Consider the following 19168-nt stretch of genomic DNA (forward strand, 5'->3'; position numbering starts at 1 on the left):
ACGGTGGAATCGTTCGAGGGCGGATGACTTCATGTAGTATCATAACAGTTGAGTGAATAGTAAAGAAAGCAAACACAACCATCATAAATATAATTTAAAAAGTTACATTGTTGATTGTATTACATGTTTCAAAAGAAATTACATTATGATGATATAATAAGTTTAAAATTTGACGCCTTAGCGTCCCTTCCCCAAAAGCTGTTGTTTACTTGTATTACTGAATCCCTGAGAAATACAAGTAGTTTTGAAAAAATGTCAACAATTAAGTTAGTGAGTTCATAAGCGTTTTTGTATAAGAATTGTATGCCTTTTTCTATAAAGTAACTGAGTTTGTTTCTAGAAAATCCAATATTTTCCATAAATGAATAGTAGTTTTAAAAGTTCCAAAAACCGGAATGCATAAGTATTTTTCATACCTAAAATAGTGTAAGTATATTCATGTATGTATATATAACCACTAAGGCGTTTGATAGCCCGGTAAATCAAATGTTTTAATACTTCATGTGAGTTTTATAACTGTCCTATTGACCCAGACTGTCTGTCACAACGTTCTTCAGGCGTTGGAATGATATGACGTTTGTCACCCCAGACCTGCCGGTCCAACTGTAGCTAACAGTTTAGGTACGGGATTGTCAATCCCGTATAGATCTATACAAAAGTATCACGCTCTCCCTACAGAAGATTATGGTTTATAACACATAACTTGAAATGCGTACTTAAAAGTACGTGAAGTTAAATGTCTCACAAAAGTTTGTATCAAATAAATTTACGTATGAAAAGTCTATTTTTCTTGTAAATATAAGTATTTCCTTTCTATAGTGTTCATAAAGTGTAAAATATCATGAATATCCTTAGTGTATTATCAACTTTGCATGTAAAATATAATATTTGTAATAACATTATTTAAATGTAGTGTTTGTTTGTGGTTTTGAATCTTTTCTCATTTAAACGTAGTCAGTGTGGAACTAGTCCACTTGGTAGAGGTGGAAGTCTCTTAGATTGGAGGTCTCGTGTTCAAACTCGAGCAATAGGTGAATTAACTAACTTGGTGAATTTAATTTATAACCACTAATCAATCGTTAAAAAAACATATATAATTGGAATTTGTAATAGACTAAAAGTATTAGGAAGAACATAGTGGAAAGTGGCTTCGGTGGAGGTATCGTTGGTACCTCCAAGTTACCACTCCGTCACCCAGCGGGTCACAAGTGGTGAGTTGAGAAAGTTGTATACGCGATTTGTTTAACCCATTCAACCACTTACTCCTTATACATTGATTATTTATATCTTCTCAAGACTTGTATCAAAATAATTTTGTATGTTTTTAAATTAGTTTCATATGTTTTTAATATTCTTGTATTATTTTTATTAATTCGTGTTTATTTTAAAATTTAAAATTGATTGGATTGAATGGGATGAAAAATATAGAGCTTTGTAGGTAGGAAAAAGTAGAAGAGAAAAAAAAATAATGATGTTGTACTGATGTGATATTGTGATGTGATATTGAGTTGAATGGGTATAGTGGGTATAGTGGTAAACTCCCTTTATCAAAACCTATAATCTCATACAAGTTTGGTTGATAAACTAGTTTGATCCCAACACGCCAAACTTGCCTCCTCGTATGACTAAATGAATAGAATGACTTAACTTTGGTGATCATCATACTAATAAAAAGAGAAAAATAAAAACACCCCCAATTAAAATATTTCTAAACCCTTTCCTACGTTTAAATATCTACTTGTTTTTTTTTTCACGGGTAAGATTGGGTGGGTATGTGTTGTCAAACATGTTTTTCTCACTAGAAATGCTTTGAATCTACCCAAAAACAAAACTTGTATCCTTCATTTTACCATATGCTTTTAATTTTAAACAGAAAACATCAAGAATACAATTTGTTTTAAACACAAATTATATTCGAATAAAAGAAAAACTAACACTCGTAGAAAGCAAAAAAGCCACATGAGTCAAACAAACTTCCATTAAGTATTCGCCTGTTACAAATTCTCACTGAAATCTTGACTCTCAATTTTCATTTTCCCCACTATTTACTATCTTCTTATACAACAAATTCATCCCACAATTTGTAAACAGATGGGCGAAACCCTATAAGTTAACCTCTCAAATGCTAACCAAGGGTAATAAGGTAAATGTACAACAAAAAATTGGACATGCTTTTACTCGAGTCTTCTACTAGTTTGAGTTTTTGTCATCATCAAAGTTCCAAGATTCCACACCAAACACCTCTTCAATCATACTTCCAGTTGGCAAGAAATCACTTTTAGTTCTTGAACATGAAAAATAACCAACATCCCACACTCTATGATCCGAGGGTTCAAAAAACTCATCGACAACAGAATCCTCAATTCCATTCCGACGTTCACCGGAATCACATCTGTCTGTTTCCTCTGATTCATCACTCCCTTGCCATTCATCATCATCACTATCAGCATTCATTGGATCAAATCTATTCTGCTCTGCTCTTATTCGCAACATAAACACATTGAAATAGTAGCTAACAATCTCATGAATTGAACGTGAAGGGAATACTTCTGAAAGATGATTCCAGAAGTTTTTACCGAATGACACGGGATTCGAATACACAACTTCATGAAACAAATGTTCATCTTCTTCACTCCATTTATTAGCAACTGATTCTCCCATGTTACCAAACCCTAAATCTTCAAACTTTTTGTTTCCAATTGTACCCTTTAGTGTCTCCCTTGCTTCCTTAATATGTTGTTGGATGCATTTGAAGGACCCGGTGTTTTTACAGAAACAGTCGGTTCTTCCTCTTCCAACAGTTTTGTCATGTGAAGTTGAAGATTTAGGCATTTGGATGACACAAGATCCGATGAATTTAATCTCATTGTCATCATGTTGTGGATTGAGTTCATAACATTCGGGAATTTCAGCTTGATATTGAGGTCCAATTGGGGTTCTTTTTAGAGGGGGGTGTTGTAAAAGGTAAGAATATTTGTTTTCTTTCTGAATTAACAATCTTTGTGGTTGCTCTGACTTTAAGTCTTCTTCACTTGTGGTGATGCTTGATGATGATGAGGTGGAAAGGCGATGTGGAAGGGTATAATCGTAATATTTGGTGGTGGTGTCAGGATCATGATCAGTGAATTTGTCACTTAGAAATCCATAGTCAACTTCAATAATTGGTTTAAAGAAGCAAGCCTCATCTTTATCTATATCATAGGTCATAGGATAAGTCAAAAACAATCTTTTTTTTCTAGATACAAACATGGTTACAATTTACTTTACAAATTCACAAGAGAATTCTCATTGAAGTGAAAAAACTTGAAACAAACTCAAGAATATAAAACAGAAACTCTCTACCCACCTGATGAAAAGGGTGCATCTTCTTTAGTAAATTGCAAAAACGGAAGTAATTCACAACTATGTTCCAACTTCAAGTGTTTGGGTGAAACATCATACTCCTTTTCTGCTAAATGTCGTTTTTGCACCATGTTTTAACTGCATGATGATGTAATAATTAATAAATATGTCAATCTTGAAAAATATGGAACCAAAAACTTATTAATTTCAAGAATTCTTGTTATACAATACATTGACTTTCAAGAAAATTGATGGGTAAAGAAAACAAAATAAATATTTTGGTGTTGAGGTGAAATTTGAATTGGAGTGTTAATTTTAAAGGAGTGGGGCATATTAGTAATTCAATGAATCTGACAGAAGAATCTGAAACCGCACGTGGAAAGTCACAGACGAAGAAATAAAATAAAATAAAATGTCCAAACACATTTTCTTTTAAAGAAAATTATTTTCCACCAAAACATCAAGAAAAATATTAATCAAAATAAAACGACGGGAAATAATGCGTATGGATTGGAAGGATTTGAATAAGTAAAGAACTGTGTGGTTAGGAAAATTAAAGGGCTTTGAATAAATACCTCTCAAGTAAATTCGTATGTAGTTGAAACAGTAGCTGTCTTTATTTTTACGGAAGCTCACAGGCTGAATAGGAGAACGTTACGCAAGATTCCTAATTTGAAGTAAAAAAAATCGATCGATTATAATAAATTTTTAAACTTACAAAGAAACCCTAACCCTAGATCCCCAATTTCACAAAGTACGGGAATTTGAACAAATCATATATACGAGACACTACGGTTTAATGAATTTAATACAAAACAAATCGAACGGCTGAATAAGAAACGAAGAGTCGATTCTCAACCTCTAGATGGATCGAGAATACAAAAATATCAAGATCTGGAAAAATAGGACAAATACAAAACTATCTGCAAGGGGAAACCGGTTGATTCACCGAAAGGTATGATAGATCTAACAGATCTGATGAAAAGACAACAAAAAATTGAAACCCTAACCTAGAAATCGATTGACACAACGGCAGGCTTTGAAAAATAGCTCGATCTATAGCCGAAGACGAGAATCGAAAGAATCCGTGATAAATCCGGAGAGTTGGTAGCGAATCGAGATTGAATTTGGGAATTAGGGTTAAATGAAAGAGATTTAAGAAAACAGGGATACGAATTGCACGAAAAAGGTAAAGCTGCGGTCGGCGATATTTTGTAACCAGTGGTCTGAAAATTAGAAACAAAATGACCAAAATGGGTCTATAGTTACTCGCAATTACACAACACGGTTGGTGATTTCAACTGCTTTGATGGGGTATTTTAGGTATTTAATTAAGAAAACTAAAGAAACACCAACATACATTATACGAAAACAAAAGACCAACAAAATTATAGGAAACATACAAATCTTCTCTAATAAATGAAGGGTATTTTTTTTTTTTTTTTTTTGCCATTGTCACATTTCTATTCATTTTGTGGTTATTTTGAATTAATTTTTATTCTATATGTAAATTTGTGGTTTTCCTATTTTATTAAATTTCATATGATATTTAAATTTAATAATAAATGCATATCAATTTCATTAATTGACTTTCCTTATAATTTCAAAATTCTAAAATAAAATGTCATTAATTTGCTTTGATTATTTTATCTAAATGATTTGTTTAAATTAAAAAAAAAACATTTTAATTTTAGTAATTCAATATTTTTTTCATTTTTCTTATAAATTTAAATTTCTCAAATGTTTATAAATATTTAATTATTTTAAATACACTCATGTAATACATGGGGCTTACACCTAGTCTACTATAATAAATGAAGGTTTTTTTGCCACATGTCCTCTTCTCATTCATTTGGACACATGGCATTTTCTAGAATTTTTATATTTTCTATTTTCCACTTGTCATTTTATTGTATTTTTCATTTTATTAAATTAAAATTCCACATTTAATGTGTAAGTTAATATATATGTAAAGTATTTATTAGAAAAAATTTATATATGTAATGTATTTAATACATTAAAGTCTCATTAATTTTAATAATTCAAATTTTTCCCATTTTTCTTATAAATTCAAACTTTTCAAATTGTTAAAATTTTATATTTATTTTTTTAATTAAACCCATGTAACACATGGGTCTCACACCTAGTCTTTAATAAATAAATGTTTTTTTGCTACTTGTCACACTCTCATGCATTATGTCACATGTCATTTTATCATAATTTTGAGATATTTATTTTCCACTTGTCATTTACTTCATTTATTATTATTGAATATATACCATTAATTTAGTTTCCATATAAACATACCATAATAACTATATTAATTTCAAATTTTAAATTTCAAATTTCAAACTTCAATTTCAATTTTAAATAAATTTACAATTGAAACCTTTGTATTTAAAATTTTGTTATAATTAATACATTTAATATACGGGTCTGACAACTAAACACATAATTTTAATTTATTTTTTTCATTTTCTTTTTAATTTATACTTATTTCAAATTTCAAATTTAAATAAAACTTCTTGTTTAATCATTTGTATTACCATTTTGTTTTAATCAACCCGTATATTATACGGGTATCACAACTAGTAAATAAATAAAAGATTGATATGGATAGAAAATAGAAATAAAATTGACACAAAGGTCCGGATAGATCAATCAATAGTGGCTTAAACACACAATATTTAACTTTTAAAATTTTAAAAAAAGAAAATATATAAATATCTCCATTTTGGTCTTCTTAAATTTTATTTTGTAAACATAAAAGTTTTGATTACTCGATAAAAAAAATTTTAAATTGTTTTTTTTTTACTAGTAACTATTTTTAATCTGTTCCAGAAATAGTTCATTATTTGGTCAACTTTAAGAAAAAAAATCTTAAATTTTTTTTTTAAATTCAACTCTTTTACCTTTTCATTAAAATTATGAATAGGAAAAACATCATTAAACTTCATAAACTAAGGTCATCCGGTATGGTATACAAACCCACGTATGAAACCCTACGTAACGGACATGTCCGTTAGTGAATATCGCCCCAGCGGCAAGTAGGTGTGATGTTAAGTGGGCCTCTCAACGCATGCTTACGCTCAATAGGATTTCTTGATTTTGAAATGGTCTAACGGTTACAGTATGATTGCTTAATCTAATGTAAAAAAAATAAATAATAAATAAATAAATAATGTGGAGTTGTAACAATTTTCAATGTGTGGTAGCGAACATGTAATGAAGATGACATGGCGTAGATGTGACAAAATTTTTTAGTGGGGATATAGTGACCATACCTCTCAGCCTAAGGATTAAAGAATCTATAACCAATTATTTGCCAAAACAATAACCTTAGCATCAATTTTAACTCATTATTTTCCATAGAGAAGAATATAACTTTTATCTATAGAGGAATTGTTCAATATAGATTAAGATTTAAGAATAAAACTGTAACGTGTATGTTTCTTGTTAGGTATTTCTTAGAAAATCTATATTTATGTCGGTTGATATTTATAAAACTTCATATGAATGAATGAAAAAGAATTGTTCATATATATATATATATATATATATATATATATATATATATATATATATATATATATATATATATATATATATATATATATATAGAAGTGGGTTCGTGTAAAAATGAGTGTAAGATGTGAAAAAGGTAAGAACCAATAGGAAACAACCATGTGTATAAGAGTAGTTGTTGTTTTTATTTCACTTTTTTATATTTTTTTTAATTAAAAGGTTATAAATGTAATTTATATATGTAGGTTTTTTTTTTAGTTTAACCGTCATTGAGAAGTGAGTTGTCGGTTTTTCAAATTGATGTAACCGTTTATGCGTAATTGTTTGATGGTCTACGTTTCTGTTGTTTGAAATTTTATTCTCAGGGTTTTTTTAATTTTATCTATATTAGATTATGTATTTCAACATTATTCAACATAATGTTTGCGTTTAAAGCTTTGTTAGATGCGAAGGTGAACAGGAATAGGCAAAGTTCGAATTCGAAACTCATGAAGAAATTTACAATTGCATCACAACGAATGGTTTCCAGGAAGAAGGATTATTTAAATGAGAATTTGGTGAAAGTTGATTGCATGGTTAACTCTCGTGATAATCCTATAGAAATAGATGATGATGAAGTATCAGAAGGGAAAAATTTTCTATCTGTTGAAGTTAAGAAGGAGAGTAAGTTATGATGTGTTGTTGTTAATGTTTTTCAAATTGACTTATGTTATCATTATTTTCGGTTTGATTTTGTTATGACTTCATGTGTAGATGATGAGAGTCCAATTGAGATTTATTCCAGTAATTCTATGAAGAAGACAATTGACATTTCAGCTAGTAATTCTTGGAAAAAGAAAAAGCCAAGGAATAATGTTTGTCAGTCTGATTATAGTTCGATGAAAAAGAGAAAACATTGTTTGTTTGGTCGATTAAATTCAAAATCATCTGATTCAGAAGGTTAGTGTTTATAATGTGGTTATTCTTTAAGTTTATTATTAATGTAGATTATAATTTTTTTTTGTTGGACATAATTTAGATTATGTAAGTGATTCTGATTTTGAAGTTCGGAGCATTACAAGGAGCAAGAAGTTGGTTAACAGAAGTGTTAGAAAAGTTAGTAAAACATTTGTCTCCGAACAAGGTAAAGTTAAATATAATGTTACTTATTTATTGTGTAATGTATTTATTGATTATGTTTTATTAATGTTTTTATATTATTTTACATCGTTGGTATGTTGATATTTTTGTTGTAGAGTTTTCTAGTGATTCTGATTTTGAGGATGGTTCCAGTAGTAGTGTGAAGAGGGTGGATAAGATAGCTGATAAGAAAGTTAAAAAGAAAATGGAGTTGAATTGTGCTAAAATAAAGTCATTGTATTCTCGTGTTTCTCTTCATTCTATATATGGTGTTGTGAATTCAATGAATCATAAGCAAAAAGAATGTGTGAGGAGTTTGGGGTTTGGATCATTGATAGACATGAAAACTCAAAGTATTCCAGCAAAATTATGTTATTTTGTTGTTGATTCGTTTGATCCTTTAAAGATGGTTATTAAAACTGAGGTTTCTAATATTTTGGTTACAAGGGAAGATGTTAATAGGGTGTTAGGGCTGCCTATGGGGGTTGATCAGTTAAATAGTGTTGATTTAAGAGGTAATGAGGAATGGTATGAAATATGGAAAGATCAATTCAAGAAGCCGTTGTCTTTAATTACTCCAAATAATGTTGTGTACAAGATAATAGAATGATGTGAAGCAGATATGGTGTTTGTTGCAAACTTTATTATTCTTGTATGTACATGTTTTGGATCATGTAACAAACAAGGTGCATGTAATTTGAAGCTTCTACCATATTTGTCTGAATCATATAAGTTAGATAATTTTGATTGGTGTACATATGTATTAAATTGTGTAAAAGAGGAAAAGTTGATTTGGGGTAGAAGTGATATTAAGACTTTCTTTAATGGTCCTAGTGTCTTCCTAACGGTATGTCATTTAATGTTACTTGAGTAAATATTTTTAAAATATTTATAATATTTATATTTTGTTATTAATTTTTGTTTTTTTGTAGTTGCTATATGTTGATAGGATTCAATGTAGGCAAATGTTAATGGTTAGAAGATATCCAGTAATTAATAATTGGACTTTAGAGCAGTTGAAAGTGAGAGAAATGAATGAAATTTCTAATGGAGGTTTTGGTAGACCAACTGCTACAGTGGAAAGTGTTGATGAAGTTTCTAGAGGATCAATTTTAGTAAGTAATGTTAATTGTGTATTTTTGAAGGTGAAAATGATTTTTTTGTTTGTATGTTGTTTTTATGTTTAAAATTTAAGTTTTAGATATTAATTATACTTTGTTATGTTTTTTATTGTTATCAGGAGTTTCATTCAGAAATGAAGTAGTGTTTAGTAGATATGTCTAAGAAAGTGGATAAAGCCTTTAAAATGCATGGAAATTTGAAAATAGTAGAGTTTTATGGATTGAAGCTGAAAGAGTTATGTTCTGCATATAAAGCTTTTCGTCATAGTAATTATAAATGCGAATATGCTTTTCAGTCATCTGGAAAAAGCAGTAGTTGTGATGATAAGTCTAATGAATTTCGAGATGCTGGGCAGTCTATTAACAACAGCGTTGGTGGTAATAAATATGGATCGGCATATTCGTTTGGCAAATCCGGATTTGTTGAAAGTAAGTTGCATGTGGATTGCGAGGGTGGTCATAAGGAAAAAGTGTGTAGATGAGGGTATTCCTTCTTTTAATTTAGGAATTGAGGATGATATGCATACTCCTCCAAAAGTGAGTCCAGGTATTGTTGTTAATAAATATGGATCGGCAAATTCGTTTGGGAAATCTGGATTTGTTGAAACTAAGTTGCCTATGGATTGCGAGGGTGGTCATAAGGAAAAGTGTGTAGTTGAGGGTATTCCTTCTTTTAATTTAGGAATTGAGGATGATATGTATACTCCTCCAAAAGTGAATCCAGGTATTGATAGTTATGTTAGTAAGAATTTTGTTTCTGTTGGAATAAGTTCTGACTCAGTCAAAGGGAATGAACCTAAGTCTCGCGATGAAACGGAAAAAGTTAAAATTCTTGAGAAAGATATGATTTCATCGAGACCAAAGAGAAGTCAAACGTTACCTCTAGTGCTTAGGTCTCCATTTGTTGTACGAGCTGTTGAGATTGATAGTAATTTGATGAAGGAGGAGAATATCAAGTCTAATTGGCTATTCAGTTTATGTGGGAATCCAACGTAATGTGGTTGTGTATATGTATGTATATATATATATATATATATATATATATATATATATATATATATATATATATATTTATATTTAAATAATATTTAATTTAATGTGTTTTATTTTTATTTTAATAGGGATGATCTTTTTCATAGCATAAATGGACAACGTGGGGAAAGATACATGTTTGAGAGCTTATATCCGGGAGAATTTCTTTTTTCTGGGACTATTGATTGTTTTGTTGAAGTGTTGAACTATGATGAGAGAGCTAGGAATTTGGACACTCCATGTTTCTTCTTCAAGACAGCAGTATTAGTACGTATAGTATTTGTTAGTATATTTTTATGATGTTAAATGAATTGTTGTTTTGTATTTAGGATCCTGCATACATGCATAGTGAAGCATGTAAATATGATGATGTGTACAAGAATTTTAAAGAAAATGTTTTTCATTGTTTGGGAGAGTCTAAAGAACAAAGAAATTTAAAAGGAATTGATTTGGTAAGTTTAGTTTTTATTTGTAAATTTTATTCATTTTGTTTTTGTATCTTACTATGAAGTTGTTTATGTTTATGTAGGTGTTCTTTCCTGCATGTGCAAATAGTCACTACTTTGTGTTTGTTTTTGATTTTAAAAACCGCAAAGCTGTCATATTGGACAACATATTATATAGATCTTCTGAAAAACCATACCCACATCTAACTCAAAATCTGGTAAGTTTGTTGGTATTTTTCTGTTTAAATGTTTAAGTATATTAATGAGTTATATATATTGTTTTTATAATTTATATTGAATTTTTGTTTATATGTAAATGCAGAAATATATGTTTGGTAGATATCTTCAAGACATAAAACATTTTATGGCTTTTTCAGTTATGTATGAAATGGAATTTGTTGATCAATATATGACGTGTAAAACAAGAGGTAACAGTAATGATTGTGGGATTTTTTTGATGCGTCATATGGAAACTTATAAAGGTGGTCCTTTAGCTCAATGGAGATGTGGTTTTAAAATGGAAAGTGTTGAGCAGATTTTGCAACTTAGAAATCTTCGAAGAAGATATTCTATGAAAATTCTGTTGAGTGAAGTAAATCTAATGAAAAATGAAGTTGAGCAACTTCTTTTTGATTATCAAAAGTTTTCTTCAAATGACAGGCGTGTAATGTATCATGAAGGCATTATCAATATAGCAGCTAGGTTAGCTGCTTTTGGTCCTTGATATATCTTTGTTGTAGTAAAATTCAAGTCGTTATGTTTATTTAGAAGTATTCATAGTAATGGTTATGAATGAGTAAGTAGAAAAATTTGTTATGAAGTTTTTTAAATGTGTGTTTGTTTTTGGTTGTTGTTGTTTTGGTTGAATGTAATGTACTTATTCAAACATAAGTTTATAATAATATATGAAATATGTGGCTACGTTTTTTTTGGTTTTGATTTTGATTGTATATGTATAATCTTTTATAAAGTTAACATATTTACAATCATATATAATATTAACATATATAAATACATAATATCTATAATTTTTAAAACCATCATATTTAAAATTTTCAGAGTAACATATCAACAATAATATATAATATTAACAATATAAGTTTATAACAACCACCATATATAATATTTAAAAATATATTACAGTCCCCATTACAGTCATCCCAAAAGTTTTAGCACATAAACATATTATATAAAAGTCCAAATATTCATACTAACACCATATACTTAAACCCAAAAACCCAAAAAACCCAAATTCCCACCATTTCACCTTGCAGCTTCATCTACTTCCTCATAAGATTCACTTGATATTTGGTGTAATCCAAAGCTTCAATGAGTTTATCAACATTTATCCAAAAGTTGAATTTGTCAAAAAGCATGATCCTGGCCTCCCAAACAGTAATTTTTGGATTTGATGCAACTATTGAATAGAGTTTCGTGGAAAGATAAATGTTGCTTGCAAAGTTTAAAGTTTTTGGGAATAAGTTTGTAACAGTGGTTTGATTATGCTCCAAATAAACTTGTTGAACACAAAAAAAAACCTTCTGTTTTAACTTTTTTCACAAAGTTAATGAAATCAGTCCAATAAGCAAGCTTGTTTAGACCAACGTCTAAGGGAGCAAACGAGACTAGAGAGTATGCATATGTTGTCACAACATCATAACCAAAAGAACTTAAGATGCTATGAAATACCTCTGGGGAGAAAGTTTCAACCTCGATGAAGTCTACATAGTCAACCTTGCCTCCATCGTATTCGCGATTTGGGTAGTATTCGAAAGTACCTCCATGATGTAGCATCATCGTGAAATACTTTTTGTTTTCCCACCCTGAATGAATATTGAAAAGAAGATTATATAAGTATTAATAGAATACGATTTTAACAATAAGAACATACCATATGTGTCGTAAAGATCAAGATAATCCGAGGACTTTCGAACTACCCAAAGGGATGATTCAGAAGCCATCAATGTATATTTTTTCTTCCATAAGTTTATGTTTATGTTGAGGAGGAATATATAGCGGTAACAATCAGAGTAAGTAGAGGAGGTAATTAATTTTCTGCCATCATTTGCTTCAAAAAGTATTATAGTCTATTTTGGCGGTTGTAGGTTTAGCTAATCATGTTATCTATACATTGAAGATGGTAATCCTTATCTTGGTATGAATTTGAATTTTTTTTTTTTTTTGAATTTTATCAAACCAAACGGTGTATATTATCATTTTTTATTAATGTGATATATAGAAAATAATTTTTTTTTGTATGTTATAATGTGATTATAGTATTGTTATTATTTATATTTTTTACATTTTTTTTCTTTTAAGTTTTTTTAACTATAAGTTATGAAGTTAGTATTAGATGAAAAGGTTTTTATGTGAAAGAATGGTTTGTATTTGATGTAAATAAGTTGATTTGACTTATCTATTTATGAATAGATTTAAGTAATAAATGAAAGATTTTTGAAAACATTTAAGTAATAACTTTCAAAAAAAGTGTCATAATTTCAAATTCCTTATTCTCTTAACAATCCAAAAATACGTTATCAAAAAGGATATGATAAGAGTGTCATAATTAATAAATGAGACAAAGATAACTTGCTTAGCCATTTCAAACGTAACATCTGTATGGTGTTCTATAAGTCATTAAGCTAATCGATTTCCAAATGTCACCAAAAACCGCTACGTACTAACCTAAACATATGCATGTCAAAATAATGTATTAGATGAAAAGGTTTTTATAGTTTTTACATTATTTTTTTTTCTTTAATTTTTTTTAAATATAAATTATAAAGTTAGTATTAGATGAAAAGGTTTTTATGTGAAAGAATGATTTTTATTTATTGTAATTAAGTTGACTTGACTTCTCTATTTATGAATAGATTTAAGTAATAAATGAAAGATTTTTTTAGGTTATATAGTATTATATAATTCTGAAGTTTTGTTGCGTGTATGTAAATGTCATAAATATAAAGTCACTATTAGATGATTATAAAAATTGTACATTTGTCAAAAGACATGCTCAAAAGAGTTGCAGAGAAGATGTTGAAGGAAAAAGAATTGGTATGTAATTCAAAAGGATTGGTTTTCATGATGAAAGGAATTATGTTTATGATGATTGAGAGTATAATGTTTTTGTTATTATTAGAATGTTTTATGAAGTTAAAGTGCGGTTTGTGTTATTTGAATGATTTGAAATAATTTTTCGTTTATATATTCAATTGTAATGCCGTTTGAAGCATATTTTATTTGTGTTTTGTATTTCTATGTGTGATAATAAATTCATATATCTTTTTATATATGAAATATAAACAGTAAAGTATTACATTATCCATAATAAATATTATAATAAACTTATGAATCGTTTAAAGCGACTAATAGTAATATTTTTAATATAGAGAAGCATAACAACAAACAAATCTAAAATTCAAATCTAAATTACTGATGTTTTTTGAAAGGCCTAAGCACATTTGAAGGATTTAATGGGCAATTTCTTACATCATGGTTGAATAATTGGTTGCATCCTTTGCATTTGCGTTTTGGTTTAAGTGATTTTGCTATTGCTTTTTCTGCAGCACTTTTGATTCGACTCCTCTTTCCACTTCCTTTTGTTTTTATCTCACTTGGTACTTTGATTTTCACATCACTTGAAATTGGAACTCCAATGATATTTTCAATCACATCTTTTATTGGAATTAAAGTTGATCTTGTAGAAACATCCTTTCCACAAGTTTCACTTAATTGTTGAAGAGAGTTCACCAATTCTTGTAGTTTTTCTTTGTCATGAATAACCGATTCAACGCATTTCTCAAAAAAAGAAGTTGCATCCTGCAAGAGATTTGAAATTTCTGTACTGCACACTCTCCATTTTTGGTTTATCTTTTGAAAACCAATATCCACTATGTTCTTTCTCCATCTATCCAGAATGTATTTTTCAGGTATCATGGGAATGTCATAATCTATAAGAATTCTGAAAGCATGACTACAAAGGATTCCAAAAAATGTGAAATGCAAACATTCACATTCAATTGTTTCATCTTTTGCATCAAAAGAAACCTGAGAAGTAATAGTAAAATTTTATTACAAAATTTTATTTATAAATTCTAAATAATGTTAAATTAAAATAATAATGAAGTAGCATAATTGCATACCTTAAATTCTGGTCGCTTGCCTGATTTTAGTTCTTTGTAGACAATTGTGCATTGTTGACGACCATCAATCAAAACCGAATTTTTTTGAAAACACTGATAGAATGCCTTTTTTATTTGTTTTTGCACTTTTATGAATGCTTCTCGTGTGTATACCAATGATGCATGCTTTTCTATTTTCAAATTTTCATTTGGAAATAGCAGTTGTGGAGAAGTATCTCTTGATGCAATGTCTAATCTTTTTTGTTCATGACGCTGCTTTGAAAGTGCAGTGTCAAAGTTGAACATAAAATTAACAAGTAAGTTGGTTGGACTTGAGAAAACATTGAAAAAGGAATTAGAACTTTCAGATCTTGATGTAGTCTTCATAAGTCCACACATTGGTATATCTCTGAAATAGGATGGAATCCATTTATCTCTCTTGTTGAACATATCAGCCAACCATTTATTTTCCTTCAAATGAAACTCATTCAACATCAAATCCCATTTGTTCTCAAATTCTGATGGTTTGATATTCATATTCCAAACTAGTTGATTTATGCGTTTCTTGAAATCTGAATTTGAAACTAAGTCAGCTTCAATCTGTCATGTTAAATTTGGTTTTATTAGTATATTTTCATAAGCTTTATGTAATTCAGTAAATTAAATTTTTTGTTACCTTTGATGGCATTTTTGACATTATGTGCCACATACATAATGTAACGCCCGGGTTTCAGGGCTAAGCATTTTTGTCAATGTAATAGTCTAGGTCAACTCTTGTAACTCTTTTTGAAGTAATAAAGATGAAATATTTGAGTATTATGTGAATTATGTGTATTTATGTGCTTATAATTTAATTATAAATGTATAATTAATAAATAATAAAAATAAGCGTCAAAATTAAAGTATAATATAATCCCGATATCTCTACATAAAGTTGTAGAATATGTCTCAAGGTTTCCGTACATATAAAGAATGCCGAAATCCGAGTTATAACGAAGAAGTTATGACCCGTCGAAGTTTCACGGTAAAACCGGCACGGCACCGGGAAGCGTAAATAGTGAATTTATGATAGAGTGAGATTTAGCCTTAGCAATCTAAATGAAAGTCGTAGAATATGTTAAACTAAGAACATCGATAAAAAGAACACCCAAATCTGACTTCGTATGAAGAAGTTATGATTTTTCGAAGTTTCGGAATAGCAGTGTACAGCCCGAAATTCGAATATTAGATCGAGCGGTTTTTAGCCGACACGACCTGAACGAGAATCGAAGATCTCGTTAAGAGTAGCGTAACGAGAAAAAGATGGGTGAAAACGGATGTCGGATGAAGAAGTTATGAGGATTTAACGGACCAATCGTGTCCCGGCCCGTTAATAATATAAAATTTAAAATCGAGCCAAAACTAGCCGACGAAGTCTAAACGAAGGTTGTAGAGTACTTTCCCACCTTCGCGTGGATATAAAGAACGTCGAAAACGGAGCTCGTACGCGAAAGTTACGAATTTTTAAAGTTTATAATCGAATTTGCGAAGGCTGATGAAGATTGATGACGTGGCACGTTGTGGGCCGTCGGATGATGATTCAAATCTCGCTTCGGATCATGCCACGAAGCCTCGCAGTACGCCCCACGTCCGAAGAGGTTACGCCCCGCGTAGGTCCGATCTGATCCATCCGATGGGTGCGAGACAGCTGGGTCCGAGCTAGTGATCTTATCCGAGGAGTACGCCCAACGTACCCTCGGTACGCCCAGCGTAAATCCGAGCTTCGGTCCCTATAAATACCATGCGAATTCTTCCGGATTTTTCACACATTTTCACTTCTCTCTCTAAACTACTTTCTCTCTCTAACCCTTTTGGAGTCCCCTAAGCCCTAGTTAAACCCTTAGCACCCTAGGGAAGCCCCGAGGCTCCCGGAGTCCCGAGAAAAAGGAGTTTTTCGGTTTCGAAACGCTGCTCCAATCAAGTCCCGGTTCTCGATAAAATTCGCCGTAAGTATGCTACGCTTACGCAATTTTTAATATAGCTTTCAAATAATTATAGGAATGTTATTAGGTCCTTAAAATAATTATTTGGGCTATTATTATGAGTTATATCGAGTATTATTAACGCTTAATAATACTCGGACTAATTAATTTGTCGCGGTTATCGTTAAACTAAACCCTAGTGGTATCGATACTAGGTTTTATCAAAGGAATATCGTTTTGAGAGTATCGAAGCGCTGTCCGAGTGCTGAGTCACCACCTAATCAGGTGAGTGCATAGTTACTTTCAGCTTACACATAGATATGAAGTATTTTATATAAATTACGTGCTATGTGTGCATATTATCTGAATACTTGCTATCTATGCTGGATGAACATTGTTATACATGTTTTCAATGATTTAAAGTGTATATGTATTTTATATCTACGAAAATGTTGGGGTAAAACATGGGTAGATGTAATAGCTGATGTGTGATAAAATGATGAGAGGCCTCGATGTTGATGTTGTTGTTTCCGTCATCTAGCGGAGTATGGATGACGACCACGGACTCTTCTAGACAGTCCAGTGGAACACTAGCAGGCTCGCAACCTGTAGGTGTTGTGAACGATGTGTTCACCGGTGTACTCCATCCCCCACATGGTTGCCTTTAGGACATTTATTACTGAGGAATCCCCTTAGCAGTAGTGTCCGTCCCAATGATGATCCTTAGGCTAGGTCCCTTATGATAGGTGTTTAGAGACGTAAAGTGAGGATAACGGGAACGGGTAATCGGGTTATTGTTGATTGATGAAATTAATAAACTTATTTATTGTGGGTTGAAAACCCTATGTGCTCACCAGGCTCCCAAGCCTGACCCACTCAGTTTTATGTATTACAGGTAGTGGCGCATGAGCATAGATGTGATGTCTTGGACGAGGGATTACGGATATAGGCCTGTAGATATGAAATAATGTAGTAAGACTTATATTGTACTGTTTATGCTTTTGATCTGTAGGAACATGACATCCCGAGTCTTTTAATGAAATACATTTCTATGGAAATGCTTTTGATAAATCTTTATCATATTTTTGTTTTGGGACAAATTCCGCAACACTTTCATTTAAAATGTAACTCTGATTTTTAGACAAAGCATAAACAAACCGGTCTTTTCTGGCCGTGATTTTGGGGATGTCACACATAATCTGTGAGTACATCCTTGAAACACCTTTGATATTGAACAAGATAATGCTGCATCCATGTCTGACATAATCATTGTTGGTTTCTTCTTATGTGATGACAAAAAAGCTTCTAATAACCAAGAGTATGATTCAATTGTTTCATCAGATATTAGTCCTGCTCCAACGTTGATTGTCTTGTCATGATTGTTTATTGCAATGAAAGGAACAAATATCATATTGTACCTGAAAATATTTGTAAAATGTATCCCTTTTTATGTAATATTATTTAATAAATATAATTTTTACTTGTTTGTTCTATAAGTAGCATCCATTGATATAACATCAGAAAACTTAGAGTAGTTTTCTCTTCCTGTTTCATCAACCCAAAACATAGCATTTAGCACATCATCATCCAACTTATATTGAAAATTGAAATTTTGATAATTATCTCTGCGAATTATCAACTAGTCTACAACACATTGAGCATCATTTGGTCCAACAATATTTGTATAATCTCTCCAAAAGTTTTTGAAATCATTCTTTGTTGCTGACAAATTATCATATCCTCCCTTTAATGATGCTCTTAACTTGTGTGCTTTTGTGGCACCAATGTTGATAGTTGAAGCTTTAACAATTAGTTCTTGATCAAAAATACTAAGACGATGATTTGGAGAGCAGATGTTTTCTTCATTAAATTCAGTAAGTGGATGGTTATGTGCGTCTTCAAATGCATATACGGTGATTTTATTTGTTGCAGCATTTCTGTCAAAACCAATCATTGCCATACATCCTGTGACCTTAGAATATGATTTCCTTTCTTGTTTTTTCAGACGTTTGGATGTAAGAGTATCAATGTTTTTTTTTTGGATTTCCATATCTGTTGCATCTTACTTGTTTTTTCCTTAGAATTTGATCTCCGTATTTGGTTGTTGTTCCTAATCTAATTCCAAAACCAGCTGCTTTGGCATAATTTCTGTACATTTCAATTCCTTCATTTAAAGTGGACACAATTTGTCCTTTTTTGGAATGATATCTGCAGCAACATGTGGAATGTACACATCATCTTGATTTATATAAGATGTTCCTGTCAAATATTCAAAAAGCTCAATATTGAAATATATTAAATATGTTCATAATTATGTATTTAATATAAAGTAGGTAAACATGCCTTTATCCTTTTCTTTTGCTGTGGAACTTGTATTTCCTTTTGAAAGTTGACTTCAGAGTCAGTTTCTATGTCAAATTTAATTATTGAATAATAACATCATAAATATTCATCTTATTATTTAGTAAACTTGCCTTTATCACCATTGTTGAATGTTGATT

The 19168-nt window shown here is 30.5% G+C and overlaps 2 protein-coding genes across 3 annotated transcripts; both read right to left on the reverse strand.

Moving 5' to 3' along the window:
- Positions 1–1942: 1942 nt before the first annotated feature.
- On the reverse strand, positions 1943–4540 carry LOC145103172 (uncharacterized). Of its 2 annotated transcripts, XM_079040732.1 has the most exons (4): positions 4353–4540; positions 3918–4009; positions 3347–3480; positions 1943–3191 (listed from the first exon to the last, which is right to left on the reverse strand). In XM_079040732.1, the coding sequence occupies exons 3-4, from the start codon at positions 3471–3473 to the stop codon at positions 2191–2193; spliced, it is 1128 nt and encodes a 375-aa protein (XP_078896858.1). In that variant the 5' UTR covers positions 3474–3480; positions 3918–4009; positions 4353–4540; the 3' UTR covers positions 1943–2190. The 2 variants fall into 2 exon arrangements, with proteins under 2 accessions (XP_078896858.1, XP_078896855.1); XM_079040729.1 differs by having other exon boundaries at positions 3918–4540.
- Positions 4541–14014: 9474 nt separating this feature from the next.
- On the reverse strand, positions 14015–18717 carry LOC145099124 (protein FAR1-RELATED SEQUENCE 9-like). The gene is made up of 5 exons (XM_079036708.1): positions 18316–18717; positions 18149–18258; positions 17890–18085; positions 14728–15306; positions 14015–14632 (listed from the first exon to the last, which is right to left on the reverse strand). The coding sequence occupies exons 1-5, from the start codon at positions 18715–18717 to the stop codon at positions 14015–14017; spliced, it is 1905 nt and encodes a 634-aa protein (XP_078892834.1).
- Between the last annotated feature and the right edge of the window lie 451 nt (positions 18718–19168).

Source organism: Lactuca serriola, chromosome 4 (genome assembly GCF_051521515.1).
Source record: "Lactuca serriola cultivar US96UC23 chromosome 4, Lser_US96UC23_V15, whole genome shotgun sequence".
Lineage (NCBI taxonomy): Eukaryota > Viridiplantae > Streptophyta > Magnoliopsida > Asterales > Asteraceae > Lactuca > Lactuca serriola.